The following is a 23,978-nucleotide window of genomic DNA, read 5'->3' as shown; positions in this document are numbered from 1 at the left end:
ACATTGAGGAGCCAAAAGGGAGGTACTCATATTTTAAAATGCTGTTCCTGTATTTTCTGTTAGACTGTGCATGCCTATAGCAGATGTCAGGCTGTAAGCAATTACAGCAATATTTGTAAAGAAATAGGCAGGAGAACTTTGCGCTAAGCATTGCACAAAAACATAGCTCCCAAACCACTATTTTAAAAGGTTTGTGTGTTTTTCTTTTTTTCTTTTTTTTTTTCCTGCTGGATGACCACTGTGCGTGAAGAAGCTCCCCTCCCTCTCTTAAAAAGTTACTGGGATTCTGATATTGCTTTATTTCCCTTTCTAGGATGCCTTCGTGGAGTTGTATGGCAACAGTATGAGGCCTTTGTTCGATTTCTCCTGGATCTCTCTGAAGACTATCCTGAGTTTGGTTCTGGTGGGAGCTTGCATCACTCTTGGCGCTTATCTCGGACATAAGTAGAGTCACCCAGTTTATCGTGGATTACAAAAGTCTTTCAAAACAGCAAAATAATATTTTTTTTCTGTAGCACAATGGTATTTTATGAGCAAAACAACTTCCTGGCTAAAGATTAAATCAGCTATTACTGCCAAAGGAAATATCATTTATTTTTACATTGCAGGAAAATTATTTATTAAAAGATATTTACATTTTAACCTGCTATTTTCAGAAACTCTGCAAGTTGTATCTGTCATCACATCATGTTGTTATTCTTAACTTTAATGAGCCCCATTGTCTTTTAGGTTCTTTTTTTTTTTTTTTAATTAATGCAGCTGGCTGGATTATTTTATCTCTGAAGAGCAAATATACTGACAAAGACCTACCTGCTTACACTTAGGAAGGCAGTTACTTGAGCTGCTAAAGGCTGCGTAATTGTGTTGATCTTCCTCGCATTTTTTTGGATGGCTGGGAGGGATCTGAAAGAAAAGGTCAGTGTGAACGAAGTTCTAACCCTGTCCTGCCAGCAAGAACTGACGGAGTAAACAGTTCAACATGGTACATACGTGCAGTCAAAATGGCAACTTCTTGAAGGACACTTGGCTATCCCTACAGTTTGAAATATGATTGCCTATGCCTTGTAAACACGCGTTTTCAAGTTACCAGTCGTGCCATCACATCATAGTCATACTAGTATCATCCAATACCCTAATGTGTGTCAACTGAAATAATTTTTAATAGAAGTGTGAAGTTATATCTTTGGGGCTTGCAGGAAATTACTGTTCCAATGATTTTCTCAGCAGTAAAACATTTTCATGGCTATTGACACAGAAACATCAGGAGACCTTAAGTGCCTGCTTCGACAGAGCAGAGCTGGAGTCTGAAGACCTGACCTGTGTCCCACTTCAGTGGGCTCGTATCTGCAACTAATCCTGTTTACTTACGGAGCTCCTCCAGGGGTTTGAAACCAATTAAATGTGGTTCTCTAAGTCCCTGAAAGTTGAAAAAGATTTTGATTTTATTCGGCAAGAAACAGACCTCAGCTGAGTTACAAATTAGCTCTGACTATCCTTGTTTATCAAACTGGACACCAAAATCAAGCTCATTTTCATAACAAAAAAAAAAAGAAAGTGAGCTTTATCCTCCTGCCCCTCACCCCCAAAATTATTTCATGGTAATAAATTCCTAAGACTGTCTACAGAAGAAAAGATGACGAAGAAACTCCAACTCCTCTATCTGGACAGAGACTCTCTGACACCTCGATCGCACAGGTGCCTACTGTCATTTCAAGCGAAAACAGGGTGGAGGAAAAGGGGAGGGTGAAGTCATCTGCCCCTATTTTAAATGCAACTCAAGTACAATTAATGCAGACTACTTGATATACAGTTTTATAAACAGACCTGTGTTCTGAGACCAGATGTGTCGATATATGTCAGAGCGGGGCTTTTCCATGTGCTCGGAGGGGTCCAGAATTGCTGAGGAAGCAGAAGAATCTGAGTGTGTCGCACGGACTGCTCTGAGTAATGGAAATCTCCGTCTTCAATCAAGCGCTCCTATTTTTTCTATGAAACTTTTGAAGTCTGGGATTTGTGGGTAAATGGACATCCAGAGAGAGAAAGAAAAGGTTGCAAAGCTCTGAATAAAACGTACCGTACAATACAGAAGTGCTATAAGGCTGAAAAAATGCAGTGAATAAACTGTAGATTCAACCTCAAGATTTCAGTTGGATAACTTTGTGGCATTATATGCAAAATAGCTCCATTAACTTGGGAATGTAATATGTTCAATGTTAAGGCTGTAGTTGATGTTGTGTCTTCAAAGCTGCTTTTTTGTTTGTTTGTTTGTTTTTAAGAGTTGTACATCTCAGCATTTTTACTGCTATTTAGTCATGGCACCTACACTTTGTATGAGCAAAGACAGAATGAGCTTACCTTTCAAATTTGAAATTACTTTTAATTTTATAGAAGCATATAAAGGAAATGTTTCTAAGAACACAAAAATGTGATATAAACTAGGCTTGATTTAAAAAAAAAATAAAATAAAAGGAAAGAAAAAACAACATCAAAACAGAAACACCTGCAATGTTTTTAGAGTGCTTCTGTCAGAAGTGAGCGTATACATGCAGGATTCATATGAAAAACATTCTAAATGAGAGCAACCAAGTATTGCGGATTGAGTGTGGGCTTTGTATTTTTTCAGCTACAAAGCTGAATTTGTTTGAAGCCAATTTCCAAACTGGAGTTGGCTGGTATCGAGCTAATGTTTCATTTCACAATCTCGTCTTCGTTTCAATTTGTGCCCATACACCCATTAAAGTTCATGAACTATTAGACCTCAAATTGTTTCAATATTGTTTATTTTATTAAAGGTTTACATTGTCAAAAGTAATAAAAGAGTAACTATCAATTCCAGTGCTGCTATACTACAAGGATAATTTGAATGGCTTTTATTTTTAATACCTTCCAATGGCAAAAGTTTTTTAAAGCTGCTTTAGAAATAATATGAAGAAGACACATGATACACATTTAAATGAATATTGAGGATTTTGTGTTCTGTTGTGTCTACTCACTGGACTTCCCAGTGTACTAGTTAATACCAGGCAAAAAGAAGAGTCGTGATGACTGTTGATGATTTTATTTTATTAAAGAGCTAATGGAATTTTCCCATCCTGACTGCAGAATAGTACAGTATTGTGGCTGCATTAGCTATAACGGTAGTTGGTAATACATTTATTAAGAAACATAGTAGAAACATTGAATGTATATAAAAGCTTGAACTTCTTTAATAAAATCCTCTCCTCTCACTTACGCATTTCTTTTGCAATAATTCCTGTCTTTCCTATTCTTCATTACACTTTCACATAGAATTTTTTTCCACAAAATGCCTTACAGACTTTCATGCTCCAAGACTACACTTCAGTGAAAATCCATCCTCCGTCACTACGCAAACACACATAGCTGGTCACTCCCTGTGTACCCGAGTTGTCAAAGCAAAAGTTAAAAAAGGAGGGACGCTTCTGAAGTTGGTTAGGCGTGGAAGATCAGAGGACAACATAGGAAGAGGTCAAGAAGTAGAGGAAATCAGAGAGCTCACTGAAATATCGCCCTGGTTAAAGATGACTGTTAAATGGAATTTGTTCATCTTTCATTCTTTCCCTTGAAAAAGGATGATACAAAGGCAGAGTAACTGATTACAGAGACCCCATGATTATTCTGCACAGTAAAACTTAATTCTGAAGGCATTCTTTTGCAAAACAGAAAATCCTTAGGAATTTGAGAGAAATACTTGATTTGGCTGAATTTAATTTAATTGTCATTAATTCCTTTTCACTCCATTTATTAAGAAAATAATGAAGGAAAATATTTTGCTTCTGAAATAAGATCTCTCTACAATCACCTAAGATCTGTTACAGATCAGTAACTTAGGAACAAATGGAAAAACAAGAAAAAAAAATCTGCAAGCATTCTGAAATCAGAGCTGACACAAAGGAAATTTCTCAATAGAACAAGCACTGGATCCAACAAAGGAGGAGTGAGGCTGTGGAGGTAACAGAATATACAGATAAGGAAGGGGGCTGGAAGATATGGAGAATGACACTGGTATGTAAGAAAATCTCAAGTTTCAGATGATGCAGGAGTGCACCCAAGGTGGTCTGAAAATAGCTTTTAACTAAAACTGGATACAAATTCATGCACTACAACATGACTATAATTACTAAAATTTTTCAATCGCAATTTTTTTAATAAGTATTATAAAATTATCCAATCATTACAAAACTTCATTGGTTTGTTGTTATGATTTGAGATTATGCAGTCTGAGTAGGGTTGCACTAATAAAGAACAATTATGAAAAAAAAATGTTTCTTTGAAAGCAGATGTGCAAAGGAAACATTGATGTGGTACAGTTCAAAGAATACAGACCCAGGACACCCCAGCCTTGCATGCACAAAGTCTCCCTAGCTCAGTCAGTGGGAGTCAGATATATATAAGGTCTGCATGCTTTGACCCTGAAGCATGACACTGTGCTTAGCTGTGCACCTGCATTCAACTTCACAAACCTAGAAGTCCTATTAATTAAAAGTGTAGTGAAGTAGCATGTTTAAAGCCTGTCTTTTTTTCCTCTGTCTGTCTTTAAACAAGCTAGCAAAATGATTCATTTTTATTGTGAGTTAATGGCTCAGTACTAAACAAAAAATTAAACATCTTTTGATTTATAAGCATAAAAATTCTTTCTCATTGCAAAAGCCCAGCTTTGTTTTTCATTCCTCTCTCTCTTTCAAACCAGGCTACACAAAAAGAAGACAAAAGAGCCAATTTAATCTGTATTTGTTTTAAATCACACTCGTATACTAAGTTAATGCAGCTTCATCACGTGATGAAATCTTTCTCACCAAGTTATACAGCATTAAAAATTCCACACAGAACTATATATTTTTATAATTTAAGTAGCATATTTTTTTCTTTTTCTTCTGAATATTTGAATTTTAATTATCACCAGCATAAATGTACATAAGCAGATATCGTTTACCCAGTACCTTTGGATGATGTATGTATGGTAATGTAGTTTGTCAGTTTATCATCATTTAATATGATTATGTTGTTCTTTGTCTTTAAAATGTTATAAGAACATGCTGCCATTAAACTTTCCATGTCTGTCTAGTTAATATTGTGAAAAAATAATAAAGCACACTGTGAGTTACTTGTTTTGCATTTGAATTGTTTAGGATTGGTTGATAAAACACTACTCCAACATTCACGAGTGCAATCCTATAAATGAAACATAATGTTTCCTTCTTGATTGTTCTGATGACATGTTCTGCTTGATATCAACATCTTCAGGCTACAGTGAGACTGTACAAGTACTACTCACCCATGCTTTTTCTCCAGATCCAAAGTATTTGATGATTTTTGTAAAGCCACAGATCTTGGAATTATGGAAATGCAACTGTCTTTGAGCTGTCTTAAAAAAAAAACAAGCTTTAAGAACACACATACACACAAAACTTACATCTTTGAAGTTTATGCAACAGAGGCACATAAACAAAATTTTAGTTTTTTTTTTTTTTAATGCTGTGCTATTTTTCAAGCTAATATCAAAATGTTTAAAAGTTGTGTGTGGTAGCTAGTACGCATAGCAGGTTTGTGTTTAACCCAGCGCGCACTGTGCAAGAATGTATTGATAAAATTCACCTTTGAAGGTCCGATGAACTTGTGTCCACAGGCTTCCCATAATATCAGGGAAAGAGGTGATATTTGGAATAGCTGAGGCGGGCTCTTGGTCTGCCTGGACCGTCCTGATAGAAGATGGAAGAGCTTTCTCCTTGCTTTGACTGTTAGGAGACTGGTTAATCAGGTGCTTAATGTTCCATAGTATAACAACCTCTCACAGCATCCTGTCACACTCACTACAGCATTCAGAGCTGTAGGTCTGCAAGTCAACACCTCAAGTGAGATTATTTGAAGACTCTTCCTTAGTCTAAGTTTTTCTTTTACGATAGCTTGCACTGGAAGGAATCACAGATATAGTAAGTCTGTCAACTTACATGTCACTTCTTCCAGGTGGGTTCAATGAGGACAGCAAGCTCCAAACGAGACCTTGGGACAAAATCACTTCTAAATGGGACTTAACTTGGAAGAGCATCAGTAGGTATATTCCTTAAACAGTACGTAAATTAAGCACTAAAGCCATACATAAGTATCTGTGCTGCTGGCAACTGCAAAGGACAGCATTTATCTTACATTCAACAGTTTAATTCTGTTACTGTATTTCTTCCTTCTCTGGATCCCAAAAAAAGAGCAGCCAATATTACATCTATGGACATAACCCTGAGGAGCTGCATTCTAGACTGATTATCTAAAACAAAAACCTCCCCAAAAAGCTGCAAAGAGACTTCTCCAGCATTCCTCAAAGGCCTTTGTGCATCAAAATACAATAATACAGGTCTGATAAGCTGCTGCTGTGTGAAATACAATAGACAGGTGTATCATATACTTCAAGACTGAAGGACTGTCTTGACTGCCACCCACTCTACTGTCTCATATATCCAACGTCTTGTTGAAAGTGCAGTGAGAGTCTTCCATTTTTTCACTAGAACTATTTTTCATCCTAGTAGAAAGAAGCTGGAAAAGCATATCAGCAAGATTGAGTGGGCTGAGAAAAAAAAAAAAAGTAAAAAGCAAAGCTTTTTTATTACTGCTGAAGGTTTGTTACCGTTATGATTGGTTTCCAGTAGGTGTTTAGCTATTCTGCTTCTTAAGGGTTCATATTACCTGGCCCTCAACATTGCGGTTGTTACCACACACCTTCTGTAGCTGCAGTTCACGTAGAACATAGCTAGATTAGCTTAGGTAATGAGTATTTAACTGCCCCATGAATACACCCAACGTCTTGAGTGGGTTTTGCAACCTAGCATGTGCAGTGTACTGTCATGAATGCACCTGGTAGTGAGTGCCTCAAGCTAGCTAGTAGTTTAATGCCTTTCCAGGAAAATTGAGACACATGTGCAAAAACATCTACCCCTACATCTGCATCCCCAAAGGCAAAGAAGGCAGAGGAAAGCAGCATGAAGCTTTCCAGAAAAAAAAAAAAAAAAGCAGCCACAGCAGAAAAACACAACTAATAGATTCTGTCCTCTTAAGCCCATGATCGAACTGCCCAGCAGATGAGGTTGCAAATTCCTTGCGACTGTCAGGAGGCAAGCAAATCTGCAGTTCTGCAAGTATTCCCATTTTTTCCCTGATTATTCCATGAGACTGAAAGAAGAATGAAAGGACTTGAAGGAAAGTATCCTCAGCACTGTTGTATTTCTAGCTAAGGAAGGAAGAAGTGATTAAATTTCTCTAGGAAGGCAAACCAAGGCAGCAAAAACAGGTAAATTACTTTGGTGACTCCCCTCTTTCTGCCTGGACGGTTGACTCTAGTTTTTGTAAACAGCAGAAGGACTAGCACCCATGATTAAATGCCTACCTTATTACTGGGACAAAGCACAGGGAGCAGATGAGAACAGAAGAGGTTGGGATAAAGACAAAATGAATGTTACACCTGATAACTGAGGTGGGTTTTGGCACTCTGGAAATTACACTGGTAGGAGCACCTTTAAAACAAGCTTTGCTGGGCCAAAGAAAGCTCCCTTTTCAAAATACACACCAATGGTTTCAAACACTGCAAACCTTCACTGAAGTTTCACTGCCAGCAGTGTGCTGCAGTCCCTTTGAAACAGCAGGCTCTCAGCCTGGCAATGCCCGTAGTTCCTGCTATTGTCCCTCTAGCTTATTAAATAAATAATGAGAGATTGCAAATGATACAAAGTGGAATTTATTCCAGTGTGAATGGCCAGATAACAACTACTTGCCATTTAAGTTTCACATCACATCTGACCCTAACAGGCGTTAGTCTTCTGCTAATAAGTGACATTTTGATATCAAGAACTGCCTTTGAGGCAGCCATATTCAGGGCAAAAGACCAAGTAGTCAAGATTTGTGAATTGCAAGAAACTGACTTGCACAGGCAAGCAACAAAAGAGTATGTGAAGCATGCCACCATAGCTCTTAGTTTACTGCAGCTCACCAAAAGTAGCGTGAGCATTGAAAATGTTCAGAATGGCTCTACAAAACCCTAAAGGAATAAAAACAGTAAAAACCATCAATATCTATTTTCTTTTTCAGGACCTCTCAAGGTATGCTCCTTGTTATCCTGCCATATACTGAAAAGTGTTCCTGGCTAAGTTCAGCCAGAAGGTGCCACTTCCTCTCCAATCTACTCTAGCGCTGACGTGTGCAGCTCACTGAAACTGTGTTGAGTTGCCTCTTGGAAATGCGAGAGAAAGGTACTGGTGTGCTCGCTTCTGCACGCGTCCTCCAGAATTCCCATTACATGCATGACCACAAGAGTGGGAATGCAATGATTATTGTGAGAAACTCTGAAATCAGCTCTAACTGAGACAAGGTCATGGTCACACGGATAAAAACGTACATCTGGAGCACGGTACTGGTGCAAATCCTTATAAAGCCACAGGTGACAGAAAACAAAAGCCAACCAATCTATTTATTGGTTTGTATTTGCACAAGTTTCTGAAGAGACATGTGATCCCATTTATGTCAAAGCAGCCATAGTTTGTGCAAGATCAATGCATATAGCCTGTTACTGACCATTGACTGGGGCCAATGGCAAGGTTAACTCATTCACATTGGGGTGGAAACAGCTTTGATAGATCCTTAATCCTTGTCTTTGTTGGGACATTACATCTGAAATTGTGAAGGAAGAAAATGCTGCCTTGAGCACTAAAACAAACAAAAAACTGTGCTATACATTATTGTTGTGGTAGAAATAGCCATCCACTATTAGAAGTTTACACACAAAAATGAGAAATACCTCACTTGTCAAAAAGCCTCCTGCTTTCTTCTAGGGTTCAGCCCTCCAAGACACTTATGTGACAGCACATGCTTCAAGGCATTTGAAGCACGCTTAGCAACATTCAAACTGAGCAGCATTTTCTGCACTTTCATCTCTTAAATCTTACATACCTGAAATGCTAATACCATCTCAGAACTACCAGGTAGAGAGGAGGGAGAAAACAATTGACACTCCAACTCCTGGATAGTTTGGAAAGAAAGCAGCGTGAGATCAGAAAGTGAACTGAAGTGCCACATGAGATGCCCCAGTGTTTGACAAGGCAGTTTGGAAATAAATTTTTAGTGTATTTCTACACACTGCCTTCAAGGCAGTACCCCTCCAAAAGGCCAAGATGCATCACAACACTGTGATCCCACATGATGTGATCCCACAGCACTGTCAAAGGCAAATCAAAATGACTTTCAAGCCTCTCTTCCTGACCTGCTCCACATCCATTGAGCCACCTTTCCACTGAACAGTGAAGAACCTACCAGCAGGATCCAGCAATGCAAAACATGTCAAAAAAACTGAAACAATAGTTTGGGCAAGCCAGCTTTTGTAGCATAAAGATGCCAGCGTCCTGTAAAATGCCTGGCAGGCAGAGGAGAAGCCACAGTACTGCATTATAATTAATGTACTTGGAAGCTTTTCACCAGGGACCAGGGGCACAGACGTTTTCTGTAATTCTTTCAGCGGAGTCCCATTAACAGCCTGTGCCGTCTGCTTCACCGCACAGACGGTGTGGCCTGAAAGGGACTGCTGACTGCTCTGCTCTGTCCTCTTACAATCCTGCTTGAAGCCAAAGCTGGCAGAAAACCAAGGTGTTCTCTCATGAGACTGTAAATTAATGTTGCTGAAGGAAACTGGCTAGTAGTTCATGTGGTTCTGAGTTTGCTTTCCATCTGGCGTCTAACTCCAAATTCCCTCTGCACCTAGGAATAAAACAGGTGAGGTGTCTGGTCCACTCATCACCCCCTACGCATTACTGATTTCCTTTCATCCAGGTCTTTAAAAAATCCTTGCTCTTGCTACAGTTTTGAAATGTTATAGGGTTTTTTTGCACTTAAAAAAGCAGCTGTTATTTCTCTACAAGCTTTGCAAACATTCTTCCCATTATGTAATTCATTTACTGCTAGCAGAACGCACAGCTTCCTCCAACACATAGCTCTAAAAGAAGCTGGTAGATTTGACACTTAAAAAATGTGACCATGAGAAAGAAACAGATGTGTTTTAAACAAAGGTGCTGACTTATAGCTCCTCCTTGTTCCTCCTCCTCACAGACAGGGTATGTAATAAACCCTTAACTCTAGTTGCTGGCCGTCTAAATCAGCGCTCCTCTACATTCTCCCAGTATTTTCATTAGGGACAGAAAATCAGACTTTAACCAAGAACAGATAGGCAGCGCTGCTTCCAGTCACATCCAAGTCACAGCTTCCAGATCTGGAATTAGACTTCAGTCCTGTTACGTTGCGGCTGCTTCTTTGCTTTCCGCCAAGCCGGAGGGGGAAAGTAAGGCCAGTCCAGAGGTCATGAAAGATATTCAAGAAGCATAAATGGAAAGAAATGATACAGCTACCTCCAGCAAGAGGTGAGACAGCATCAGGGGTTCAGATAGGCCCGGGCTTCTCTTCTCATCACACACCTTTCAAAGTGCACTACTAACCCAAGAACTATTCCCACCATCATCTACTGCAAAACTCCCGTTAATATCAGCTGGAGCCAGGGAAAGACCTTTTACTGCATGCACTGGAAGTGGAACCATTGATAGCTGCAGAAAGGTTTTAAGCTACAAGAGATTATTCAACTACCTGAGAAAGACAAAGGCCTTTCTTCAAATATATTTTCTTGTCTTAAGCTCAAATTGACTTAGAGCGGTGGAGAGCTCCATGGCTGGAAAAAAAACAGGGAGCAAATCCCATACTCTGACAATAAAACAGCTGTCCCCGTACAATACACGTAAGCCCCTTTGAAAGGAACACCATGATACAGTCACAAAGGTATTACGAAAATCGAACATGACACACAGCTGCAGCATGTATCGCAAGTGAGCACAACGTGCGCAAACACCAATATGCCCCGGTCTAAGCATTATTAGTTTCTTTGCTTATTTTGCACACTCGACAAGTGACATTTTACCTCAAGCTTTCCCAAGTCTTTCTGGAATGCATTTCTTCACACATCTTCAGAATGCCACCAACAAGGGCACAATGAAAAAAGGTCCCTGTTTACCCTAAAATGTTCAAATTCTATCCTACAAGAAATTTTAAAAATAAATTTTAAAAAATGATTTTTTTTTTTGATTTAGTAGTTACTTGGGGAGAATAGCTAGTGAAAAAAAAAGTCACTTTTGGCAAACAGAAGTATACACATCCACACACAAAAAAACCTTGTCCTTCATTTTCAACTGTATGTCCACTGCTGAACCATCCTTTTCTCTAATTACAGCTGACAATTGCACAGATGTCTCTAGCACAGTTTGCTTATAAAGACATATTCATTGCAATGAGATACATGACAGACTTCACACTTAACAGTTGTCAACATAACTTCATTAATGTGTCTTGAGCATCCATTTGCCCACCCCCTCCCACTTCAAAAACAAAATTAAAACCCGCTTCTCTTCTGTCATCACATCCTCCAACAACTATCACCACTCACTCAAGTGCTGGGAAAATAACTCACTGCTTTTGCCTTAGTCTCCATCAACCGATGCTACTTCCAACTAAAGCAGTGTACAAACAAGCTCGAAATCACAGATGAAAGAAGCCATTTTCATTTCCTGAAGACCACGTATATTTATGTCATTGACCCTTCCAGTTAAGTGGTATGATTCACCAATGACTAGCAGCACAAACATTCATTCATGTCTTAAATTCTGTCAAAACATTACAAAATCAGACAGCATGGAGCAGCTACCGTTGTCATTTTAATGATGTGCCCATGACGACTGTAGCTGGAAAAACAAATGTTCTGGTGTTGTATTAGCCCCTCTAATACATAAAGTATTTCCCATAAAAATAAGCCTGCATTTTTTGAAGACAACAGGATGGTAGATGTCAATTACAAAAATTGTCTCTACTGGTTAGAAGAGACCTCAATGTCCTTGCTTATAAATGTCAGGCAAACTTACCTGATGCATACGTGGTGCAGCAGCCCCATATGAAAACTACAGAAGCGATGGGACACTAAACAAGAAGATCGTCCATATTTTTATTTGTCTAAACATGGAACCACCTATAAAAAAAAAAAAGAGAGAGAGAGAGACATTAACGGATTTCATTTTTCTAGTAAAGTCAAGTATCAGTCAAAACTATTTGTGATTCACGCTGAGATTGTTTTATATTAAAAGGATCAATTAAACCACCAGTTTGCGTCATCAGTGAGAATGACAATCAACCTGCACGCACAAACTTTGCCATAAAGATCCATCGACAGCAGTGACCATGGACTCGGTTACAACACTGTTCATTTTTCATACTCTGACAGGAATCGAAACAAAACATTCAACTCCGGTACTTCTTTATGATTATATGAACCAAGGGAGGGCTAAAGCACAGAGCAAGTTCAAGTAGGACTCAGGTCAGGCTGGTGCTGGGTGCCCTCCTTCATTGTCTCCTCCCTGTTCATTCAGGGCTTTGGATTTTGCAAGATGTTTGCATCTTTACATCTTAGACAGAGCTAAGGGTATTGTGGATTCGTACAGGTCAAGCCTTTGTCGGCCTTCAGAGCCAGGAGAGCATTACAACCTCAAGGGAATACAGATGCTAGGAGGTGGGGCACCAGCAGATGGAAATTTCCCTTATGGTTGGAATTTGGCTTAGGAGGGAGTCCCTTTGAATCCTCCCCCTGGTGTCTCACTGTGATTCTTTTCCATCTCTCTCATGGAACATGGCAGGGGAAGGAAATTATGCAGTGGGAAGTTCCCCAAGAAACCTTGGAATAGCTCTCTGGTGGAAGAACAAAAGTATCCACAAAAATTATAAAATCACTTCTAAAACCGATATATCTGTATCGCAGAAAGTATATGGTGAATCTTTTTCTCATAAATGTAACTTGAATATATGTAGGCAATAAAGTAAGAAAAATTCAAGTTCTGAGAAATGAAGATTTTCTATTATACATATTCTACTAATTAGAAATTCAAGATTTAAAGTTACGCACAAGAACTTGAGAAAAATGTAGTTATACTGACAAAAGTGATTTGTTTTTAAAGAAGTATTTATTTTGCCAAAAAAAACCCACACATATAAATGCAAAAGTTTAATATAATGTTAACTGCCGTACTGATTTCTATCCGTATAATCAGCTCAATGCTGCTGAAGATTTAAATAATGGTGTAGCAATTATTTGATTGCAACTTAATGACAGCTTTAAAATGAAAGGGGAAAAAAATTGCTTCTGTATGCCTCATGGAAGGAAAAAATTGCCTTAAAATGTATTTTCCTGAAAGCAAGCTGTAAACTCTCCAGTTTCAGAACAGACAGATGAATCCAATGTAATTTGTCTGGTTTCTAATTATTACAATAATTCATAATAAAAAGCTGGAGGGGGGAGAATTAGGTGCTAGGAAAAGATGTTTGGGCACATATCAACCCCCAGAATGGATTGAAATCAGATGAGAAAGGGAGAACAGAACTGGTATTAAACTTCTGCCTAGGCTTCACTGGGGCTGTTGTTATAAACTTGGAGTACAGCTGCACTTAATGAGCTTGTGTAAAAGCAGACATCATACAAATGGGAGAAAGTAGGAACTTCATCCAATTAGATAAGAGAATTGGCCAGCAGCCTCCAACGAGCTGAAAAGCTCTTCCAACTTCAGGGATGAGAGCTAATTATAACTCTATTTTTGTGTGTGTGCGATGCTACTAAATTATTAAGAAATATTGTCCTGTCAAAAAACTATGTCATATGCACTGACTTGATTATTGCAGATAGAGCATTTGCCAGAGACAGGGCTGGAAAGTGATTAGCCTTGATAACAACAGGAGGCATTCTGCTGTCAAACTTCAGGGTGCAAATGGCTTCCCAGCTTGAGTTTCTCTCAAAACCATTTCTTTAGTTTATTCATTTGGGCAGCTGTGTGGAATGGCAAGAATTTCTATTTTTCTTCTTGGTAGTGAGGATGCAAGGAAGACATATCAACATACATAGCTTCAATAAGTGTGCCAGTTGGAGCAAGGTAGCCTGAGACATTTGCTGTTGAAACTAGCACACAGACTGGGAGATTTTTTCCAATTCTTTTTTATTAGTGTACACAATATGATGGTGAATTGGAACCGGGATGGATGTGTACGGGTAGAAAAGTTCTCACTGCTGCTTGATAAGAACCAGCATCTCATCTGGAGAGCGGACTCAAGGAAATGGTGTTGCTTCTCCTGATACCCCACCACTCCCATGCCTCCTTAATGCACCATGCCACAGCTCCTTAGGGTGTGCAGCTCCTTGAACAACAGCTTTCTTGGCTCCACAGCTGAGTAGGTCCCACAGACACCTCCTGGCAACGCCAACCATCGTGTCAGGCGATTTTCAAGAAAGAAATGACATTTCATGTAAGCAGAAAGAAACATGACAGCGCACATGCTCATTCTGTAAAAGTGCACATGCAGGGCAGCAGGGAGGGGAAGTGACATTAGAGAAGGTATTAACTGAGCATTAGAAAATAGGTTCAGACTCTGCAACCTGTTGTTTAACTCCACTTGTGCCTCCTTTGGAATAAGGTCTTATGAGCACCGCCATCTCATGCCATGTCTGACAGCATAATTCTCTGGTTCTGTGCTTGCTGGCAACCTGTGTAGCCCATCATCATGGTATAAAGAGCAGGCTAGTTTTCTTTTCAGGACAAGGTGGAGGCACTGGGACTCCCTGAAAGAAGCCAGAAAAACAAAACACACAAAAACCAGAGCACACCAGAAGGCTGAGACCGCTAATAGACAGCTGTAAACAAGGATAAAAGACTTAAATATGGGATTAAAAAGGGGAGTGGGAATAGTCCAGAAGAGCTGTGTTTGTGTCTAGTCCAGCCATACTTCCTAAACAATACATTTTAATTCAATTACCCTACAAGCAAACAAACCAATTAACTTAGATTTATATCATCAGTAAGAAAACAGAGCAAGCGGCATCTCAATAGACTTACGGAAATCTTTTGAACTTTGGATGAAGGCTACGAGTATGGTTACTAAACCCGATACAGGCAAGAGAGAGGTTTAAGGCTTCTAAACACAGATTCAGCATGTGAATTTAGAAAGACTGAATAAAAGCAGAAGTGCTCTATTAAATGAAAGGCAAATCACCAAGAAATCAGCTTTCAGGGATCAGCTGAACCGCTGCATTGTGCTTGCACGGAAAATTACCCAGCAGCTTTTTCTGAACCAAGAAACACAAATCAGTTTTGCTCAGTGAATGCATGAGCCAAACTCTTCTATTGTGATGGTTTCAATAGAAGCTCAAATAACTTTGACAGCCTGGAGGGGGAAGGGTGTCTCTGACCCAGTTTCTACACTACAGTGTAGTTTGGGTGATGGTGGTATGAGTGTTTACAGCAGAACCTCTTTTCTTTAATTTCCCTCTCCTGCTTGCCCACCATTGCTTTGTTTAAATAATCCACAGCTGTTATCATGTGCTCAAGAATAAGATTAATTGAGCTTAATGGTTGCTGGCGACTTCTTATATGCATTCAGCTGGTGATGTCTTCAGCACAGGGGCCCTTTACACAGTGTGAGAGGAAAATTTGTCTTTTTCTTTGGCTTTCTCATTTCATATCCATTCTGAAAGTGGAATTCTCATTTCTTCCAGACATCTTTGCCCAAAAACTCTTAAAACGATGGGAGAGATTCTAAAGGCCAGAACCTCTTCACCCAATGGAAGCTAAATGATTTTTTTTTAGGCTCCTCACCAAGAAGTTTCTTGCTACTTCTCACGCCACTGACCCAGGAGATGCAACCTCTCCTTTTCTGTAGAATGACGAAAGTCTGCAAAGGCAGAAAATGGGACTCATGAACAATGGGATAAAATGGCTGGAAGAAAGGCTTCACAAACACAGGTGGCCTGAAAACCTGGATTCCCCATGTGCAGACCTGTAAGAGCAGTGTTCTCTCCAGGCACCGGGGCAAGGAATGAGACAGATGAACTGGGATGAAAACACTGAAAATTTGAGTAAGAGACACAAAATCCAGATGATACACACTAAAATGATAGGTTCTTTCTACAGCAATGGTTGAAATACACTTGCAATAATTATTTTCTCTTTAAAAAGCCCTCACCGCTAACCACATTCAATGCTGTTTTCAACAGATCTTGAATTATTATGAACCCGTGCATGTCTGCTTTGATATGTCACAAGCCATCACTAACCTGACAACTCACTGGCAGACTTTCAAGCATTTTCAGAAAAAAAGAAAAAAAAAAATCAGCCTTCCTTCTAGTGCTTCCCCCCACTTCCAGCTCTTAAAACAAAATCTAATTCAGGGGATTGAAAACTGCAGAATCAAAAATAAAGCTGAAAGAAACTAAAAAGTTACACTGATAAAAAGAATGGAACAAAAGGGAAAAGAGAAGCAGGAACAGTTTTATCTCAGCCCGTAGACTGCACAGAGGTGTATGCCACGTCAGGGGTAGCTGACATTATAACTCCTGAGGGGCACCCAATGACTCTGCTGTGTGGACTGGGATCACGCCAGGTGACTCGCAACATGGGTGCACTAATTTTGGGGCTATGGCATAATCCAGACCCACGAGGCAGAAGGAAGTGAGCCAGCAAAATCTGCCGAGGAGATCCCTGTCCAATCCTGTCAGACAGTAGAGCAGCCAAACACGTAAGGAGCTGTTGTCATCGGCCACATGAACTCTCCCCAACTCTCTCTAACTTTACTTGGCTAAGGACTGCTGTTCAGTTTTGGTACATGATTTTTTTGGGTTAGGGAAACCAGTCACTTACATTCGGAAGAAAAAAGAAAAGACTAAGACTGGAGAGGGGGAAGCCTGAAGATAAAATGCAGTGTACTTTTTATTTTCCATTAAATACATTTGTATTCTCATTACATTTGAGAAACCAGGTCCCTGTTTACCTTTTCTCATCAGACACTTTTCTTCCTTTTTTTTTTTTTTTTTTTCACTTGGGAAAAAGAGAGAGATTGGCACAAACCCAACTCATTTTGTTTTGAATCCAACAAGTTTTTTTCTCACTTTCTCGAAACACGTTTTCTGCAAGCATTAAGTAGCATTTGAAAACTCAGTTTCGTTAAGAAAATACTAATGGTTAAAACTTTTGACATTTCTATCAATTCCTTCTTCACGAGAACTGCATCACTTTCCTGAAACATGTTAGTATGCTAACTTCAAGGCTGTTTTGCTCACTTGGAGAACAGAGGCACAAATGTGCTGCCACAGACTTCATAGTTGACTTAAGGCTATTTACTTGGCCTCTGTGCTCCTTGAATCTAGCTAAAAAATGAGTATTACAGTGACTTGTAACTTACTGAAGCCCCCTGAGCATAAAAAACACTCGTTACTGTGAAGCTCTTGTATGCTGTGGGGGAAGAAGGTATAAAGTATAAAATAACCCACATGAATTAGGCTTTAGAAGGAGGCTGAAGAGGATGATGATTGCTTGATTTAGATTGACTGAACTATGATATGCAACTGAGCAAAGCAGTGTTATTTCCAGAACAACCAAAGCCTTAACACACTCCTACTGCTGCAAACAGCACCGCAAAATCTCTAATGGATTACAGATAGGCAGGACTTCTGTTTTATATCTCAGCCAGAAGACAAGAATCGTTCTGCTGCTCAAAGGACCGAAAACATGCAGTGGGTCAAACAGACCAAAAGGGAACCCAGCCAGTACTATAGAGTCAAGACCTATGGAATAAACACCATCATTTCCAAAGCACTTTAATTTTATCTGCAGTGGAAAAACCAGGCTCAGCCTTCCTTCGCTAATGGAATATGAAGAGTTTGCTGCCTGGTGCGGTATGCCTGTGATGTTTAAACACCATTTGTAGCTCCCCTCGTGCAACTCACAATGTTTTCAGAGCGCAGCCTTAGCAAAAACGCTTCACTGGCAAGAGCTCATTTAATTTACTTGTTGGTCTTTGAAATTCTTCGTGTGGATTCAGGGTGGTTTGCTCATCCTTCCCTTCACCCGGAGGCAGCGAGGCAGGCAGTATCCTCAGTGCTCACACTACAGGCCCTCGGCGCGGACAGGAGCCCAGTGCCTTCCCTGCAGCAGCTTATCAGCAGTACCTGGTATCAGAGCTGGTGGGAAAAGGGGAAAGCAGAGAAAAACAGAAAAGCGAAACGGACGATTAAGGAGCAAAGAATGGCAGAGGAAACTAAAAATAGTCCCCTCGGCAGTTATAAAGGAAATTCGTTTGACAGGAGGCTGCTTCTTTTGTCAAGAGTGGTTTGTTATGCAACAGATGATACCAACACCGGCTCTTCTTATCTTCGTTGTCAGTTTAACTGACAAAAAGGAGCTTGGTTTAACATTACTGGAGCCACAGCGAGTCAGAACATTTGTTTGTTTTCATGCATGTGCATGTTTTAAGAGACAGCCCAGGGATTAATACTGGCAACAAACCATGGTGCAAGCTCAGTTAAGCAACTTTGCAAAAATCTTAAGAGTACTTGTTCATTATTAAAGGCAACAATTAAGCCCCTGCCTGCTGCTGTTTCTGCTCCCCTGCCTCCCACTCCAACATCCCCAAGAATGGGATCGTGGCAACTTTACAGCACTATGGAAAACTTAATGTTCACAGGTTCTTCCATGCACGGACAGCCATGGACATCCTTGCCTGTACTCTGTTTTTCACTTCTTGCACAAAACATGCAGAGCTGGAGCATTCTGGGCACAGGAAAAAGCAAAATTAGAATGATGAAAACTGTTTCATTTACCAGTAAGGTCAAATTTTCCCTCATTTTTTTCCTGATGCTGAGCATTCAGTAGTATTTACACCTCTCAAAATGAAGGTAAGAAGTAGAAAGGAAGAGGCTTTACAAGATCTTAATATCTCCTCTTTTTGAGGAGAGAAATCAGAGAAGAAGAGGGAAAAAATGAGGCTTTCAGCAGCTTCCCTGACATCTCCCCACAGGAGCGCAGGTGAGCCTGCATGTTCCCAATTAATGTGCCTTCTGGCATGCCTGCAGGCTTTCAGAAAGCCTGTTGGTCACAGCTGCCAATATCTGCTGGTGAGGAGGCAAGCAAATTGCAGTCGGCTGTCTAAGTTAAACAAGTAAAGGGTAGGACTTTGAAAAACTCAAGAGATACACATATGCACACGCACAGGAGGTGGGAGCGAGCACTTGGACATGGTGTAGATGCAAGGAAAAAGAACTCTTACTAGTCTGCTTCTCACTGGACTTTCCTGAAATGCTCATTTTTAGACCAAACATACTGCACTGAACAATGGGTTATTGGAAGACAGGACACTGTCAGCCTATTCCTCTTTTCTGAGGAAACGTTCAGCGGAACAAAGACTGTGTCACAAAGTCCTGTTTCCTAGGTGAGCAGCTGAAGTCATCTTCTCTGTCCCAAACACCAAGCGTTTGGTAGCAAAATCAGCAGCAGAATGTAAAATAAATCGGTGGCTGGACCACTCAGTCAGCGGAAAGTCCCCGACGAAAAATGTCGGTGGCTCTTAGATTTTAACTTCAGGTTGAAAATGTACAGCACGCGCGCGTAAAATACTATGCACTTTTTTTGTAAACTTTCTAAAAATAATCTGTTCCGTTCCCCAGGCCGTGAAGGAAGAGCTCAGTGACAGGCACACCTGTCATGAACCGTTCAGGCCACAGGATGCCACTGTTGCCTTTCTTTTTCAGCAGGTCAAAATAAACCGTGACAGATTGTTTGCGTGAACCGGACACCTAAATTTAATGCCTCTCTTCCCCCTTCAATGCACACATATGTCAGTGTTACAGCCCCAGACAGTCCAGATGTAAATAGCTCAGTTCCACAGCATTATGTGTTTTGATCACGAACAAAATGTTTGGATACCTTTTAAGGCCAGATTACTGAACCCAGCATCTCTGCGTGTTCATAAATTTTCTATGCACAAGAAGTCTTTCCAATGCCTGCCAGGACTGTTGACTCCAGATAGTTTTGACCGCAAAACAAATATCCAGTGTTGTTGGATTTTATCTATGTCCAGATGAGAAAAGAAAAACACTAGATGGGAGAGGAGATTAAATGAGAGAGAAGGCAGACTGCTCGTAATTTCTACCTCTTGTAAAAGAGGCAAGAGCTCCTACCATGTTAATAAAACTTCATAAATATTTTACTAATACAAACGATTTCACGTAAAAGCCTGGAATGTAATGTGTTCATGCCAGGAGACAGTGAAGTGAGCTCCCAGATAGTTCCTCTTACCGCAGTTTTGTGTGTTTTACAAGCTGGCACCTTTAATCACAGGCCTGGGACTGCAGACCTCTGGACAGGTAAAGACAAAGGCACTTCACCAAGGGTCCCCAGTGTGACCGCCATGGCAAGGCAGGCTAAAGAGATCTGCTCAAGCCCTAAATGTCTTTGGAAAGCAAATTTCAGTCCTGAAATACCTTTACATTGAAGAGGTAAATTATTAAAGAGAACCGAGTATGGGACTGCAGATAGTCTCCGAGATCTACTCAGACATGAGTTCTCCTAAATTCAGCACAACACAGATGTAATTCTTGACAAAGGACTGTTAAGAAAGGAGGGAGAAATTTCAATGCTAACAGTTTCTCAGATTTCAAAAGCCATTTTGGTTTTGCTCAGCATTTCCGAAAGGGAAGAATGGCTTCAGCCTCCTACAACGCGGCTTAAGAACAGGGAGAAAAAAAATGAATGATAAGGTTTCAGATACAGCTTGGGTGGCCAGGAACAACAGAACTTGAGGAAGGTCAGCGTGACAATGACAGCTGTGGTGATGCAGAGCCTTACAGAGGCTGGTGTTGCAGCTCCGCACTTCAAGCTGATACAAATACGAAGTGGCCTGCAGATAACAGTCTTCGGGGATTCAAGGCTTCAGCAGAAACATCCTCGCTGCCTTCAGGCTGTTTTGGATGTGTCCCAGAAGCAGTTTATTCCCCAGCCAGCCTCTAGATTCAGTGTGACAAAATCCCACTTCTCTGACAATTGTACTATAAGATCTTTACATCAGTGCTAGGTAATTGCTCAGCAGACTCTGGGAAGGACTCAGCCTATGAAATGAAACAACTACCAAACCAGTAAGTCACCCAACACAGCAATAAAAGAAGCCTAATGATGGTTTCCATTGCTTAAAAAATAAGCATGTAACAGCACAACACACACTAAGAATGCAATATTAATATGAAACCATGCATATTGTTTACGTTTCTTTTGACGAAGCAGTGTTTGGTGTGGTGCTGTTTCTTTTTCCCACTAGAACTGAAAAAATTGACAAACACATAACCGCTTTGTTCCAAAGCTCAATTTACCTTCCATCTAAAAGACCATGGATTTCAAAATCCCTTTAAGGAAAAAAAGTGAGAAAAAAGAAAGAAAAGGAAGCCTTCAACCCAAATTCTTTTTTTTCTTCTTCTTCTTTATAACAATAAACAACAGATTTCATGTAAAAACAACACCAAGAGGGTAGAAAAAAAAAACGTCCAAAGCTAATTTTAGTCCTGCTGATCTCAGGAGCTTAGTGTTCCTGTCAAATTGAACAGACTCCAGTGGTGCCCTGCCTCTCTGGCTGGAGAAATCTGTCCCTGGAGGTCTAGTTGCGGCACCTTGTACCCTACACCTAGATTGGTTTTTAGAGTATTTTTTTATTATTATTATCCTAGAGCAAGTATCCAGGACAGCATTGATCCAAGACACAGATGTGACCTATTCAAGTAAATTACCAGGAAAAAATCAAAATGTTTCACACTTCATTTTCTGTAAATTACTCCCTCTGGAGCTCAGCAGCTAGCCAAAATTCAGTCACAAAAGTTATTTCTATTAAAAGGAGAAACTGATGGCACAATCAGGTGTATCTTTGATACAAAACTGTTTCCTTACATACAACAAGGGGGGCATTTTTCCTGAAACAAGTTAAGCAACAAGACCTTTTTTTTCCTTGATTGTTCTCATCCAAATTCAGTCAGTACCATATCTGATCCTTCCTACCTGATCCTTCCACGAGCTCTTGCTACTTTTTTTTCACCTTAGAGACATATTCGTACTATTAGCTCTTCTTATTTTTCCGTAACCAGAAGCATTTAACATGGGTTGTTTCATCGGTTTTTATGTATAAGCAGCCCGACCAAACACTACCTCAATACCTTATGTTTGCTTTATGAGTTCTCAGGGGCAATCACTTTCATCACACAGTGGAGATGACTTTAGCCACTTTTTAAGTTCTTATCTAGTCTGTCAGCTTCACTGAATTTTATCCATTCTACAATCATATCCACTGAGTGGCATGCAGTCTTCAATCAGACACAAATGGCAACAGACTAACCCCTTTCAGCCCAGAAAAAGAAATGCTTTAACAAAACTACTACTTAAACTGTAGAGAGTGGCTGCCAGGATACTTTCATGTATCAACCCCCATCCCTCACCAAAAAGAAGAAGAAAAAAAAAGTCAGTCTGCTTTTAGTCAAGTCTTCCTGCAATCTTTCTTCCCTCCATCTAGCTTCTTTTCTGCCACCAAAGGAGGACGTTCAGCAGGCCCCCTAAGAAGCATCCACTGTTTGTATGAAATGTGCCTACCTAAATGGAGTCGTTATTCCTCGTGCCTCACATCAAGAATAGACGTCCTCTGCTGGATGTAAATGAAGAACAGATTTCCCAAAGATTTATCAAGTAGATGGAAGAGAATTGAGAATTCATACAGGCACCCTAACCTTCTCCAGCATAAAACCTGGCCAACTAGCCTGCACTACCTTTAATTAGAAACTTGTATTAAGGAGCAGTAAAACACTCCCGCTGTTATACTGTCTTTGCTACCAGAATGACAGCCCCAAACTGAGAAAGTGTATCAACTAACCCATAGGTAGATAGTAGTGTCTTAAACTGCAATTCCACGTTAAGGCTTCAGTTACATTAACCACTCACTGCTGCCAAGAGAGGTAGCCCTCTCCCCACAACCCTCCCCCAGTTTCTTCCCTCTGAGACATGCTTTTGCCAAGTCCTTATTCCAGCACACATTTGATTGAAGCACAAAGCCAATTCAACTCACTAAAACAGCAGAAAGTAAATTGGTTTTGGCTGGAAAGCAAGCTGAATTGGCTTACTATGTGATCAAGTGAGCACTAGAGTTGGTGCAAGACAAAGAGAAGACAAGCTGTACGGCTAAAACCAGGAACAGTAAAAGAGGTCTAGGAGAGGTGGGAATGGTAAATAGCAGAATAAGCTGTTAACACAGCTCAACTGGAGCAGGAAATCAGTCTTACTGTGCTCCAGCAACTTCCAAAACGCATGTCTAAGTATTCAGATCCCATAGATATCTTCTCATTTCAGAGGCAGCAGTTCCTCTGACACCCACAGATTACTCAAAGGGGATGTCACATTTAGCCCTATAATAGGACTGCATTGCAACAGCTGCACATCTTAAGCCTAAATTCAAGACCTGGCACCCCAAGTGTGTTGCTGTATAAACCCTTGGAAATCAAGGGATATTCTGGTCCCAGCTCTGCTTTTACAGGGCGGGTTCTGCCTTTGCAGGGTGGCATGAGTCTCGGGAAGCTTTCCAAAGCTCCAGATTAGCCAGGCACCGTGCCACGTTACCACCACCATCCCGCTGTTGTGGCACTTACAGTTTTTCCACATGGGACTGCACAATGAGTGACTAGTTCACAGCAGTGCCAGTTCATGGGTCTGCCCAGGTTCTCTGCACAAAGTAGATATATCCCCAACAGCTTCTGAAAAGGTGAGGTGTTTTTTCTTTACAGCCTATGGTCAAGAAGCATCCCGAAGGGAGCAGCGTACTGTTCCTGTGAGGGAAACATCACAGGCTGGCAGTGAGGAGACAAAACCCCAGAAGATCCACGTGTTGTTCATCAAAGTAAGGCCTTTCAGCAGGGCACCAGGAAAACAGACTGTATGTGCTCAAGCGTTCAATTACCTAAATCCTGCCTTTACACCGGAGGAGAGTTAAGTGGCTACCTCCCTTTTCAAGCTGCCATCTATCGTACTTGCTTTAAAACAGCCTGTTCCTACCCATCCACACCTGGGAAC

The 23,978-nt window shown here is 40.4% G+C and overlaps 1 protein-coding gene and 1 long non-coding RNA gene across 2 annotated transcripts in view; one reads left to right on the top strand and one right to left on the bottom strand.

The window, feature by feature from the left end:
* BCL2 (BCL2 apoptosis regulator) overlaps positions 1-5,122 on the top strand; it is a 92,434-nt gene extending 87,312 nt beyond the window's left edge. Inside the window, exon 2 of the mRNA XM_080578942.1 lies at positions 314-5,122. Coding sequence (XP_080435068.1) covers positions 314-448 — 135 coding nt within the window. The 3' untranslated portion in view covers positions 449-5,122. The remainder of the gene's footprint in view (positions 1-313) is intronic.
* LOC308189175 lies at positions 731-21,512 on the bottom strand. Its single transcript, XR_013946072.1, has 4 exons — positions 18,710-21,512; positions 14,952-18,070; positions 11,946-12,049; positions 731-5,851 (listed from the first exon to the last, which is right to left on the bottom strand). It is a non-coding gene; the product is annotated as an uncharacterized lncRNA (long non-coding RNA).
* Positions 21,513-23,978: the final 2,466 nt, after the last annotated feature.

The sequence above is a fragment of the Anser brachyrhynchus genome (assembly GCF_964034855.1).
Source record: "Anser brachyrhynchus genome assembly, chromosome: 2".
NCBI classification, from domain to species: domain Eukaryota; kingdom Metazoa; phylum Chordata; class Aves; order Anseriformes; family Anatidae; genus Anser; species Anser brachyrhynchus.
Note: the sequence above shows the minus strand (reverse complement) of the source record. Positions and strands in the feature narration are given on the sequence as shown.